Below are 12,186 nucleotides of genomic sequence, written 5' to 3'. Positions count from 1 at the left end.
CATCTAAATTGGTTACATTCTTTGGTGTTTGCATAATTAAATATTTAATTTTTATTTGAAACTTAAAAACTCTCATCATGTTAGTAAGTTGTGGAATCTTGTGAACCTTTGACATGTGTAAGTTATCTAGGGAGTCATGTATACATGGAAGAAAAGTTTTTTAAAAATGAAGGTTGTATAAACTCTTATAATGTTTTGAAAGATCAAGTAGGTCTGGGAACTTTTATTTTCTAGAGTATTCTGAAAGATCTGGAAAAGAGAAAAGCTGATTTAAATACCATCACAGAGAGTAGTGCTGCCCTGCAGAACTTGATCGAGGGCAGTGAGCCTGTTTTAGAAGAGAAGCTCTGTGTCCTTAATGCCGGGTGGAGCCGGGTTCGCACCTGGACCGAGGATTGGTGCAACACCTTGATGGTATGTTTCAGGAAGAATTTCATGGTGAAATCTTCTCTCCTTTAATTATGTATAAACGAATACTGTTTTGATTTGGATTCCAAATCCTATTTTCTGTTTGTCACAATAATGTTTTGCTTGTGAATTAATTTCATTAGACTACATTTTATCTTTTCCTTTGAAAAGATAATAACTAGAAAGAGTTCAAATGTCTCTATTAAGTAATAAACCATTTGTGATATACATAGAAATGTGTACTTTAATATCTTAGTAAATACACCTTATTTGCTACATTTTAATGACTTAATATTGTATTTGATTTTCATACTATTATAAACTATATATATAATATTTGTAATGTTCTAATATTGGTGTACTAGTTAAGGGCACCAGTTCTAGCATCTGATGGCCTAAGTTAAAGTTTTGACTACAAACTGATTGACATTGGTCAAGTTATGGGTTGGCCAAAAAGTTAGTTTGGGTTTTTCCGTAACATCTTACGGAAAAACCCAAACAACCTTTTTTGGCCAACCCAATACTTAAATGCTCTCTAAGTCTCAGTTTTCTCATTTGTAAAATGGACATTATTATAATTTCTGCCTCATACAGTTTTTGAGATTATGATGTAAAACATGTAGGGCTCTTATAAAACTATATTTAAAATAACCAATTTTAGATATTGTTATGATGATTATGGTAATTGTTAAATGCTATATGTTTTTAGTCTTTGGTTATAACAATACTACTACGCTGTTAACCAGTATTTCATGGAAATAGTGACCATTTAATTTCATAGTGTTTTTCTGTCCCTCTTACAATAACAATGAATATATGGCAACCGTACCTTCTCTTCCCTTAAAAAAAAGTTCTCATCTATAAATTATTATTTGTTCTGGTATATCTGAGATAGGACTTTTTCCAAATTCATAGAATTACTGGGTAATGGATAAAAACAGAGAAAAATAAATTATTGTGTGTTTGGATATTTCTTGAAATCAACCAGAATGCGTAGGGCATTGAAGTTGGTGGGTTTACGTCTTGATCTGTCAGATTCATATCCAGAGTTCATCCGAGACTTACTATCTTCATAACCTTGGGTAAATTACTTAATGTCACTAAGCTTTAATTTCCCTATATATAAAATGGGATTAAAAGAACATATCTAACAGAGTTGTTAAATGTTGAATAACAAATGTGAAATTCTTGGCTCATAAAATATGTTCATTAAATATTTTATATATTCATTTTTATTGTAACTAGTTTTATTCCACATGCTCATGGCCCTTACTTCTGTCTTCTGCAGTCTGTACCTTCTAATTTCTCCTTTCAAATAATATCTTTCTACTCCCATTAGAACATTTGATTTATCTGCTTTATCAAGGTAAATAAGTCTGGTGTTTATAAATTCTTCTTACTTAGAATCCAGACCACTGTCAAAACTTTGCTCATATGATTTATTGGTTCTCATTTTATTTTTTCAATGATTTTTCCATATTACAGATTAATAATTTGTTTCCTTGTTTTTAAACACTTTTCTTCGAGGTTTCTTCTAGTTTCCTTCATTCTATAAAATATAGTTCCTAAAAGTTTTTGGTTTCATCATAAGGCTCCCCCACTCTTTTTCATCAAGTTCTAAATTCTTGCCTTAGCCTCAGCAGTTTTGCGTAGTTTTAACGGACTTAAACTGTTTTCAGATGTATTCTCTCAATCACATGTTATACCTTGCTTCAGGAAGTTTCACTGAGATCTGTTCCAGGTGTAATGTTAAGCGCTGTCGGTACTGAGGTGAAACCACAGGGGCCCTGCCTCTAAGTACTTACAGTCCATTGAGCAAGCAAAATTTGAATCATTTTTTAATATTATTACTTCCTTAAAAGAGTTTTTTAACAAATATGATCAAGGAGGGGCCAATGAGATTATTTGTAATATAAGAATGAGGGATAGGGATTAAAACAAAATGAAATTAAAAAAGAAACTTTCACCTTTTATTCTTCTTCAACTTTTCATTGTATTGAGATCTGAATTAAAATTAAAGCTTGCTCAGTCACAGTGTGCATGTTTAGGAATGAGATTTATCCACTGGGGAAGAGCTTTGTAGGAAGGTGGAAATTCTTCTTGAAATTCAGCACACAGTTAGCACTTTGAAGGTCTTTTAAATGTCTTTTAAGATTATTGTCTTAAATATTTCATATGATTGTATCAGCATTTTATTAATTCCTTTCTAGAACCACCAAAACCAGTTGGAAATATTTGATGGAAATGTTGCTCACATAAGCACCTGGCTTTATCAAGCTGAAGCGCTATTGGATGAGATAGAAAAAAAGCCAGCGAGTAAACGGGAAGAAATTGTGAAGGTAGCGAATGTAGAGGATCAGTAACGCTTCTGGGAATGGAAGGTTTTGCTGTTCTCTTTCTCTCGAGGAGTACTGCAAGTTACTTGTGCACACATGCTTCCCATGCAGTAGATTCATTAGCTTTTATGTTGGTGGGATAAACTGAGTCTTTTTTTGTTTGTTCTTTGTATTTTGTCTTAGCTTATTTTTTGTTCTGTTCCTTTCTTGTAAGAATTACCATCTAAAAATACCACATTATGTGATTGTTAATAAAATTTTTCCATTGTAATTTAATAAGCTATAAAAAAAAAACTTCTCCATTTTGTCATACAAGGTAGTTGAATGCTGGGTCATTAGTTCACGGCAAAAGGTCATTCTTAGTTATTTTTTTAATGACTTGCAAAATTTGGTGGCAGTATAGAAAGTCAAAGCAAAACTGACTTCACAATGAGTATTTGGCTTTCATTTCTTGCTGCATATTGCCCCCTGACCCAGCTTTGCAGAGGAATCAGCTGTATGAAAAAGATAGTATACTTTTTCAGAAGCACAAAGTCTGGCAGACTTCTCTCTTCACTTTGCTCAGCCTTTTGATACCCTTTCTCAGTGGTGTTAAGCAAAGAAGAAATTGTTGTCTCGGGGGCTCCAGAGTCTCAGAAAAGTGCCCAGGGTACCCCTTATTCATTCCTGTGTTTCTACATTTAGTTTCAAGGTTGAAGGTCAAAAGCAGCTTTTAAGAATTCCTCTTTGGGAATCTTTTCTTTTTACCACTCAGGCCCCACGAGTCCTTCCTTTGAACCCTTTGTCATGTCAGGCATGGATGAACAATTGAATTCTAGGTTACAAATGTACTTTCTCAACATTTTGCAGACATCCTTGAATGAATATTTTTTTCCCTTTACGTTGTTTATTGATGACAGAAACAGTGCATAATTAAAGATTTTATGAGGAACCTGCAAACAATAAAGCCATGTGTCTGTTGCCAGCAAAATACAATTATTCCAGGTCCTTTAGACGTTACAAATAGAGTTCTTTCACAGCAGATGGTTCATTCATAACAAAGCCATTTTAGAGTGTTTAATTGTGCTTCGATAAAACCTTCGAAGAATGAGGTAGTTTCCTTTACTCACCACATTTTCCACATTTCCACGATTACACTTTTAGTGAACTTATTAAATCCTTTTAACATAACCTTTAAACAATTTTTCATGAAAGCCAAGCCTTATTTACAAAGTGTTTATTTCTTTCCACTTGATTTTTCTTATAGAGAATTTCAAGAATCATTATACAACTAGCAAAAATTGAGACAAGCAACGGCTGTTTTTTTTTTTTTTATTATTACAATCAGATTTAGATGTGAGAGAACACATTCTAAAAATTCCATAGTTAAGCTGATGTTCTCCTGTTTCTATCTATATACACTGATTTAAAAACAGTTCCTCAAACTACTTATTTTCTCTCAGCCACCATAACAAGTAAGCACAAATTCTTCAGAACAGTGGGTTAAGCTCCATGTATTAGCTGATTGGGTGCATTGCTGGATCATTCATTCTCGTAAATCACCAGGAAAACATCTGCAGAATTTATAGATGCATACAGATTAGCTAGCTTATTTTTAAGACTTCATTCAAAATCTACTTACAGCCATACTCTTGAGAGAATTCCAACACTCTTCAAAAACTTACCAATGAAGTAGAAATTGAGGCAGGTTCCTTTCTTAGCCCTGAGAATGAATTTAATGACAACTGTGAAATTAGCTTGAGGAAACTGCATAATGTTGTTGCATATTTTAGTTAAAAACTAAATGATAATATTCAACCAATTTCCAAATCAGTTCACCTTCACCAAGGGAAGGGGGATGGTGGTAAATAGTATTTCTAGGGGGAAAAGAAGTCAGAGTCTACTCCTTGCCACTTACTCCTTTATTCAGCCTCAAGAAGCTTAGCAATTCTTAGAATAAAATGGTTGAAGAAATGACACAATAAATCTTATAGACTATTCAATCATAAAATAAAGTTTTATCCAATCTGGTAGTGATCGAAAATGCTTCCCATGTAACATGAATGAGTCGTAATGTATGAACAGCTCTTATTCAAATTGATGGTGCTGAAATCTCTTACTAGGAATCTCAGACATTTATTTAAACTACCTTTACATCCGAGTTAGCATTACACCCATGTTTGGTTTTGATTTTTCCCATGTGATAATTTTGTTTTACTTACAATTAGCGTTTACTCTCTGAGCTGGATGATGCTAATATCCAAGTAGAAAATGTCCGTGATCAAGCTGTTGTTTTGATGAATGCACGTGGAGGCTCAAGCAAGGAGCTTGTAGAACCAAAATTAGCTGAATTGAACAGAAACTTTGAAAAGGTTTCTCAACACATCAAAAGTGCCAAAGTAAGCAATTATGATTTTTTAAAAAACGGTTTTTCTTATAGATATGTAGCTATGTGATAGATAATTATATGGTATATATATCAAGAATTTTTTAATTAAAATGATTTTATCACTTTGGAGCATTTGTTCTTATTTATTTTGATTATGCATATGAAGGAGAGAATATAAGAAATTAGTATTAAAGAAAATAACCCATTAGAGAAAAGGTTTCAAAGTATTGAAATTATGAGAGGAAGGATCATCTTTTTTGCAGGAAGTAAATATTTTCTAACTTTGCTTTGTTTTGAAATACTTGATATAATAAGCCAAACAATCTTTCATAGCCTGTGGATATACTTAGATTATTTGCAACTTAAAGAAAACAACAGAAATCTTGCTTTAACTTTGTCTTCCTTAGCCTTGACCCTACTTCCTTACCTTCTGACCTAAGCTCACTTATTCTTTTCAATAGATCTATGGGAGATTTTTCCTACATATGTAAAAGAGTAATGCAGGAGACATAGGAGATGGAGTGAGAGAAAGTACAAAGAAAATTATTGTTGTCCCCATAAATAATTTCTGTTAACGTTTTGACATACATATACACTCTTATGTGTATGTGATATTAAAATATCAAATATTTTATATTGTTTTATATATTCTCCTCTGACAAGGTTTTTAACAGCTATTCAATTAAATGATCTGTTAAATATTCTAAGTCAATTTTCCACTTTTATAAATACTGTATTGTTAAAATTCTTTTATGCATGTCTTTTTGTTCATTTCTTAGTATGCCCTTAGGATCACTTCTTAGAATTCCTTGATATTGTTGTGAAAGTTGTACCTATAAATGCTGTTAAATAGATTTTTCCAAAGATTCCTACAGCAAGTTTGTGCCAATTTATACGTTCATAACCAGAGTGTGAGATTGCTAGCTTCCCCACGCTCAGCCAACACTGCATGTTATTTTCCTGCATTTAGTTTTATTAAATTTGTTACATTGATTTTAGGCACATAAATATTGATGTAAAGGCTTTCTATATAGATACTGTCTGAAAATACTGCATTGAGAAACATGTACTTTTTCGAAGTTTCGGTATCAAAATCCAAGGGGCGTTGTACTGGGGAAAGTTAACTGGGAGGCATTCTTTGGGATGTCCCTCTACTAGGTAGTGGCCTTTCTTCCTCTCTGTGGCCATGGCAGGGATGGCTTCTGGATCATGGCACTGTTTCCTGCTGTGCTCGCCTGTGGTCCCAGAACCCTGCTCCCACTCCAGGCAGCCACAGTCACTTGCACACCCGTTCACATCCCTGGCTGGAGTTCGGAGAACATGGGTAATCAGAGAAGTCCAAGTTGGTAAAATTATTGCTGTGGGAATGAATGAAATTAAAGTCAATTCAAATAAATGCGAGTTCTTTCTTGACACTGATTAGATGGTGAAAGGTCAAGTTAAGAATATCTTTTCTTTTCTTTTTTTTTTAACATTTTTATTAGAGTATCATTGCTTTACAATGGTGTGTTAGTTGCTGCTTTATAACAAAGTGAATCAGCTATACATATACATACATCCCCATGTCACCTCCCTCTTGCACCTCCCTCCCACCCTCCCTATCCCACCCCCCTAGGTGGTCACAAAGCACCGAGCTGATCTCCCTGTGCTATGTGGCTGCTTCCCACTAGCTATCTATTTTACTTTTGGTAGTGTATATATGTCCATGCCACTCTCTCACTTCGTCCCAGCTTACCCTTCCCCTTCCCCGTGTCCTCAAGTCCATTCTCTACATCTGCATCTTTATTCCTGTCCTGCCCCTAGGTTCTTCAGAACCATTTTTTTTTTTTTTTGGATTCCATATATATGTGTTAGCATACGGTATTTGTTTTTCTCTTTCTGACTTACTTCACTCTGTGTGACAGACTCTAGGTCCATCCACCTCAATACAAATAACTCAATTTCGTTTCTTTTTATGGCTGAGTAATATTCCATTGTATATATGTGCCACATCTTCTTTATCCATTCATCTGTTGATGGACACTTAGGTTGCTTCCATGTCCTGGCTATTGTAAACAGTGCTGCAATGAACATTGGGGTGCATGTGTCTTTTTGAATTATGGTTTTCTCCAGGTATATGCCCAGTAGTGGGATTGCTGGGTCATATGGTAGTTCTATTTTTAGTTTTTTAAGGAACCTCCATACTGTTCCTCATAGTGGCTGTATCAATTTACATTCCCACCAACAGTGCAAGAGGGTTCCCTTTTCTCCACACCCTCTCCAGCAAAAATCTACAAACAAGAATATCTTTTCAAAGAACGTTTTTCCTTCTACAGTTGCTGATTGGCCAGGAACCATTATCATACCAATATCTGGTCACCACTGAAGCATTTGAAGCTGGTGTGCCTTTCTCTGACTTGGAAAAATTAGAAAATGATATAGAAAATATGTTACAAGTTACAGAAAAGCGCTTGGAATCCAGTGATGAAGATGAAAAGGTTGGCTCAAGCAGATTTTCAAAACCGTGGTGTTCTCACTTTTCTTCTCTGTTAATTATATTTTTACATTAATGATGTTTACCAAATATCTGCCAAACATGATAGAACAGATTTAAATGTGACTTTCTGGTGAGTGTCAATGTAAGGTTTGTCACGTGATTTACATAATGCTTAAAAAATAGACATACTTTCTGACTATAAAGGTAGTGTTATCTTAGTGCTATTTAACTTCTGCTAAACTAGCATTCTTTATGAGTTATTTTAACTTCATATATGAAATATTTTAAGAAAAACATAAACTTTTGTTGTATATCATTCAGATAAACATATGTTGACTTATACTATACTTTGTAGGTTAGTTCTCCTGCTTGGGAACTGATAGTAAGTGACCCTGTGCATTTTTACTTTGAGTAATTTTTATCTTTTAAACATTCAGATGGATGAGGAGAGAGCCCAGATTGAGGAAGTTCTACAAAGAGGAGAACAAATGTTACATCAACCTATGGAGGATAATAAAAAAGAAAAGATCCGTTTGCAGTTACTACTTTTGCACACAAGATACAACAAAACTAAGGTATTGTCATGGGAGAGTCTCTGTTCCACTTAAATAACTTTTTCAACTCTTGCCATTGAGAAGTGTGATGTTGCATTCAATGACATCTCAAAACAAACCAGTTGGAATGGTATCTCCTCCTTTCTCGTGTGTATTGCTAGATATGTTTATATTTTTGGATGAGGCGAGACTCACAGAAAATAGAAACATAAAACCTTATTATTGGACATCTCTTTTGGAGTTCTGATAATGTTTTAAACCTTTGGGGAGTGACTTTCTCCTTCAGTTCTGTATTTTATGTGTGGAGGTCTTGACCACATTAAAAAAAATTTCTAGTTTACAAATAACTAAATTTGTTAAATTGATAAAATATGATTTATATTCTAGGAAAAGATTCACCACCAGCTCCCTTTTCAATAGCCATCTTTGCAGCTGCACTGTAAATGTGCTGGTGTTCCCCAGAGTTCTGTACTTAAGTAATCCTTCTAGAACCAGTTTTAGTTGATGATGTTGGAATCTACTAGAAGATTCAGGTTTCTCGGCTTGGTGCCTGTTGGCTGTATCTATCTGTTTGTACTGCAGCCTTGTAACAAACAGGTCCCAAGCTGAACTAGCCCTCTCTCCCCTCCTCCAACCTGTTTCCTGCTTTATTCCCTATCTTAGTTATTACTTATAAAAACTACCCAGTTCTCAAGGTAGAAACTTCACAATCTTATCAGTCATTTCCTGTTCCTCACACCACATTGAGGAAGGATTAGAACCATTAGGTCCGAGTAAAGTAGATACAGGTCTGAACCTGAAGTTAGATACGGCTCTACCAGTTACTTGTATATGACCCTGGGAGAGTAACTTAACTTCCTCAGTCTACTAACCTTTCCATAAATCAGACTCTTATGATTTTCACCCGTTAGTTATTCCCCAAGTTGGTTTTTAAGTCCAGTTTTTCTTAACTCCGGCCCATCTTCCGTGTTTTTCTCAGCATTATTCCCCCAAAAGTCATGGCTGATCTTATGATTCCTTTCCCTAAGAACCTGTTCAGGAAAAGATTGCAAAATGCAGAAAAAGCTTTAAGCGCAAGGTTTGTCACAATAATGGTATGTAGAGGCTTCGGTTTGACCTCTGGCTACCTCTTTGATTCACTGTCATTCACCATGCAGTATAGCTATACTGGTTTTCTCTACCTTATGCCAACATACTGGTGCCTTAGCACCTCTGGAATCTTGCTAATTTCATTGTTATTCCCTGGTGTGGGTTTTATCTTCTTATTTTACCTGAAAAATGTGTTGTCTTTTAAGACTCGGTTCCATTTTTATTTCTAACATCTTTCAGATTATATTACAGTTCTTTGTTTAATTGTTACTTTTAAAAGTATCTTTCTTCTCTGGAACTTCTTCATCTTTGGGTCCCAAATCAGAAATCATTAATGGTCCACAATAGAAATAATTTTTAGACTTTTAATACATAAATAAATTTGTTTTTCAAAAGTACTAACATATACTATTATAGGCTTGTTTCATTTGGGTTTCACTAGCATTAGTTATTGTAATTAAAATTATTTTAAAACATTAAAAATTATTTTGTCCTTATTTCGTTAACACATATACTTCTTCAAATCTGTAGTTTTTAAAACTGTTTTTTAACTGTGAACATTAGAATCCCTTGAAGAGCTTAAAAAGAAATCGAGCCTCAAACCAGTTAAATCAAAATCTCTCAGGTTGTGCCTAGGTGTGGGCGCTTGAAAAAAAAAATCTGTAGAAGATTCTAATGTGCAGTCAGCATTGAGGACCACCAGTTTACAGAACTCCTTCCCTCCCTTCCCCTCCCCTCCCTTCCCTTCCCTTCCCTTCCTTTTCCTTTCCTTTCTTTTCTTTTCTTCTCTTTTAGGTGAGCAATGAGCTACTGCATGCTGTGAGCAATATTTTATCCCTGTTGAATGATTTGAGAAAATTTATATGGACGGGAGGAGATGGGGAAGGGCATAGGAAGGATTGGATGGTGTGTGCACTGACAAAAAGCATGAGAAGGTTTTTAGCTGAAAAAATTCTTTCACAGGCCCCTCCCTCAGTTAACCTTGGATTAACCTCCTTATGAATTCAGGTTGGAAATGAGAAAAGGAGTGAGAGAGGAGAAATGGTGGAGATTGGTGAAGAGAGAGAAAATGGAAGGTGGTGACAGGCAGTGGGTAACCAAAGACTATTGAGAAGGGACATGAAATTTCTTGTTTGTTTTTGTTTTTGTTCTTTAAAAACAGACTTTATTTTTTAGAGCAGCTTTAGGTTCACAGCAAAGAGTTCCCACATACCCCTTGTCCCCTCACCCCCAATACACACATAGCCTCCTCCATGATATCAATGTCCTGCAGCAGAGAGATGTATTTGTCACAACTGATGAGCCTACGTTGACACATCATAATCAAAGTCCCTAGTTTATGTTAGGGCAGGGACATTAAATTTGTTTCAGTCAAAATCACATCCGTCCTCAGTGCCTCCTTCTCTTCAGTCCCATATTTATCATGTAAATCAGGGGTCCCCAACCTCCAGGCTGTAGACCTGTAGTGGTCCTTGGCGTGTTAGGAACCGGGCCGCACGGCAGGAGGTGAGTGGCCGGCGAGTGAGCGAAGCTTCATCTGCCGCTCCCCATCGCTTGCATTACTGCCTGAACCATCCCCGCCCCACCCCCGATTCCGTGTAAAAATTGTCTTCCACGAAACTGGTCCCTGGTGCCAAAAAGGTTGTGGACCGCTGATGTAAATAGTTCCTAAGGTCAAATACCTCCAGAGCCTCCCCGAGGGTACAGAGGGGCTCATGCATATCATTTTCCTTTTCATTGACTGCCTTTCACATGGTTTCTGCTACAAAGTGATATAGGTGGCTTTTTAAGAATTATGAATTTATTTAAACTAAAAAAAGGACTCATTTTCTTATTTGAAATATATATTGAATGACCCTTTCTCATGTGTTTACTAGGGTATTACTATTTTAAAATATGCACAAGCTCTTCATAAATAAAGATATTAACCTCTTGTCATATTTGCTATAAAAAGTATCATCTTATTGATTTTTATCTTCTAATTATTTTACCTTTAATATACAACCATTTAAAATTTTTGTTTAGCCGCACATGGCTAGGTTTTTCCTTTGTGATTTTCTTAAAAAGTCCTCATCCTCCAGAGAGCTGGCGATGTTCAACTCAGTTTTGTTCCAAGTTTTCCCTATGGTTTGATAAAAACAAAACTTAGAACATTTTTGTAAAGTGTCATTTAAAATCAATTTTTTAATCTGTCTGGAATTTAGGTTGCTGTATGACATGAGGTGCATCATGTAACATTTAATGCTACCTTGTAGTATATCTGTATCTTTGTGTCCTAGCTGAATTCTTTAAAAATAAAATTATCCAGAAGTAAAGTCTGGGTCAGATCTTGAAGACATTTTTTTTTTTTTCCTCCTAGGGCATTTTGATTGATCACTGTCTTGGGATAAAATCTATTTTGGGAATATAGAAAGCACATATTTGAATCTTGAATGGACTTGCTGCTTCAGCAAGAGTATGGAGGCTCAGGAAGCCTAGATTATGTGTATATTATTAATAGAAAAATACAGTATTAATGAACGTGATTTTTTAAAAAAAAACCATTGGGACTTTCTATTTACAATACCTACTGACCTCCCCAGTTCACCCTAAAGAGTCAGATACATGTGACCTTGCAGAATGACACTCTGTTGTGTAACTGAAGAAGCAGCACAAAATTCCTGGCCTTGTAGTGGTTGTTATGGTATAGAAGTGACTCTCACCAGTAAGCAGGCAGAGCAGATTAAAAAAAAAAAAACCTGGTGTATGATGTTTAGTGATACTAATGAGGAAAGTACTCTAAAGTTGAATGTCCTACAAGCACATATCAAACAGCTGGAGGCCTAGAGTCCTTTTTGGTCTTGGAAAAACAGAGGCTGTCTGAGCAAGACCCTGGTTGATAGATGAGAAAGCCAAGTAGGAGAACAGGTCCCAGTTTTTTTACTCCTTTGACATGAATTCTCAACCTGTAAATAC

The 12,186-nt window shown here is 35.3% G+C and overlaps 1 protein-coding gene across 10 annotated transcripts in view; it reads left to right on the top strand.

The window, feature by feature from the left end:
• Positions 1–12,186, top strand: part of UTRN (utrophin) — a 499,657-nt gene that overhangs the window by 196,721 nt on the left and 290,750 nt on the right. For all 10 annotated transcript variants that reach the window (XM_082405402.1, XM_082405400.1, XM_082405405.1 and 7 more), the window contains 5 exons: positions 235–414; positions 2,619–2,747; positions 4,952–5,122; positions 7,428–7,589; positions 8,026–8,163. In XM_082405402.1, the coding sequence (XP_082261528.1) occupies positions 235–414; positions 2,619–2,747; positions 4,952–5,122; positions 7,428–7,589; positions 8,026–8,163 (780 nt within the window). The remainder of the gene's footprint in view (positions 1–234; positions 415–2,618; positions 2,748–4,951; positions 5,123–7,427; positions 7,590–8,025; positions 8,164–12,186) is intronic.

The sequence above is a fragment of the Balaenoptera borealis genome (assembly GCF_965194805.1).
Source record: "Balaenoptera borealis genome assembly, chromosome: 9".
Taxonomy (NCBI): Eukaryota; Metazoa; Chordata; class Mammalia; order Artiodactyla; family Balaenopteridae; genus Balaenoptera; species Balaenoptera borealis.
This window is presented reverse-complemented; position numbering and strand designations above follow the sequence as displayed.